Raw genomic sequence first — 1908 nt, forward strand, 5'->3', positions numbered from 1 at the left:
GGCTGATATACCCTCCTGTCTTCGTTAGGTGTCTTGGGGAAATTTAAAACCTGGGTTCTCATACCTAAAGTATTTTTCAATGTTGTTGTTGTTATTATTATTATTATTATTATTATTATTCAGGTCACTGCCTGGAATCGAACACGGAATCTTAGAGTTAGTAGCCCGCGCTCTTAACCACTACGCCTTATGCCCGTGGGCAATTATGGAGTGAATTTTAAGGCTTCTAAATCTAATATTTTCACTCCATAATTGCTCACGGGCATAAGGCGTAGTGGTTAAGAATGCGTGCTACTAACCCCTAGATTCCGTGTTCGATTCCAGGCAGAGACCTGAATAATAATAATAATAATAATATTAATAATGATAATAATAATAATATGTCCGGCTTCGGACATAGTCTTCATTCTCTTAATTGAGAAAGAAAAGAAACTATGCTGGATCATATATACAGGGTGAACCAAAAGTAGGTGGACAGTAAAAAAACATTTATAATATAACTGATACATAAACCTGTTCCAAATATCATCCCCCTACTTTTGGCTCACCCTGTATAGCCTGCCCAGCTGACAACAAGGTATGCGATAAGGAAGAAAGAAAAGTCGAGAGATATGACAGGTTCGCTTGGGAAGTTGTACCAATAATTGTTTGCTTGGCAGTAGTACCAATAATTGTCGGAGCCCTGGGAACAGTGAGCAAAAATATCGAGAAGTGCGTGGAACAAATAGGGGCTGCAATAAAGGTGGAGTACTTGCAGAAAACAGCACTGATTGGAACCACTCGAATACTCCGGAAGGTGCTCGAAAAATAAGAGGTGTTACTTTAGTTCACTGGTAGTGAACAGCTGACACTGTAATACATCTCTAGCGTTAGAAGCTGTGCAAAGGCAATAATAATAATAATAATAATAATAATAATATCGAAAAATACGTTAAGAATGAGAACCCAGGTTCGAAATTTCCCCAAGACACTCGATGAAGACTGGAGGGTATATGAGTTGAAACGTTGTGTTAACAACAAACATGATAAGGACAAATATCTGTCAAATGTAAATAACGTAAATAATGTACATAATTCCGCATCTCTTAAATACAGAACTGTAATGGGAAAAACTTACAACATTTGAAGAAAGTCACCGACAATCACCAACTCATTAATACAACCACTATAAAGGCTGCTCATTATTACTTTGTTTATCGTATGCCCACCAAACTATCGCATCTCACAAAGTGTAGCGATTTTCTTTTGTTTCTAGAGACGTCCATCCCTTCTCTAGAATCCACTTAATAATCATTATTCAACTAAAACTGGCTCCGTAGGGCAAATACTTTTGCTGATGAATTGATGACATTTGTTGGTTGTCTTTCAGTTCTATAATTCACACACAGAACACAATCTTCAAACGGCCAGCATGTTCCTGCTTCCCTCTGTGTTACAGTTCGCTTCGTTTTTCCAAGAGTGTTCCTACAAACATTTCGAAATAATCCTACACGTCACAATTTCGTCACACTGATTCAGTAAATAAAATTCCTGCCTTTTTCGCAACATGTATCAGGTTAAAGAAATACATTTCAAAATTTCAAAGATTTCAAAAGTGATTGGTAGAATAAATTCCATTTTGTAAAAGAAATGAAACGAAATGAAATAGATGAAACGTGAGACTGTACCCAGCTGAATCCAATACATGCGATGGCATCAGAAAGAATATCAGCAACAATCGAAGAGTAGGAACAGCCAGTTGGAAAATAGGCGAAGAATTTAGGATGTTGCCAGTGAGTAACCTACAAATATAAGAGCAAGGAACACAGTGATAGTATATAGTAACTTTGTAATAAAAATACAATGGTTGGGTAAAGAACAACGTATATATATATATATATATATATATATATATATATATATATATAT

General features: G+C 36.0%; 1 protein-coding gene across 1 annotated transcript in view; it reads right to left on the reverse strand.

Annotated features, from left to right (window-relative positions):
• Nucleotides 1-1908, reverse strand: part of LOC106872848 (aromatic-L-amino-acid decarboxylase) — a 53199-nt gene that overhangs the window by 26225 nt on the left and 25066 nt on the right. The window contains 1 exon segment of the mRNA XM_052965968.1: nt 1668-1781. Coding sequence (XP_052821928.1) covers nt 1668-1781 — 114 coding nt within the window.

Source organism: Octopus bimaculoides, chromosome 3, assembly GCF_001194135.2.
Source record: "Octopus bimaculoides isolate UCB-OBI-ISO-001 chromosome 3, ASM119413v2, whole genome shotgun sequence".
NCBI classification, from domain to species: Eukaryota; Metazoa; Mollusca; class Cephalopoda; order Octopoda; family Octopodidae; genus Octopus; species Octopus bimaculoides.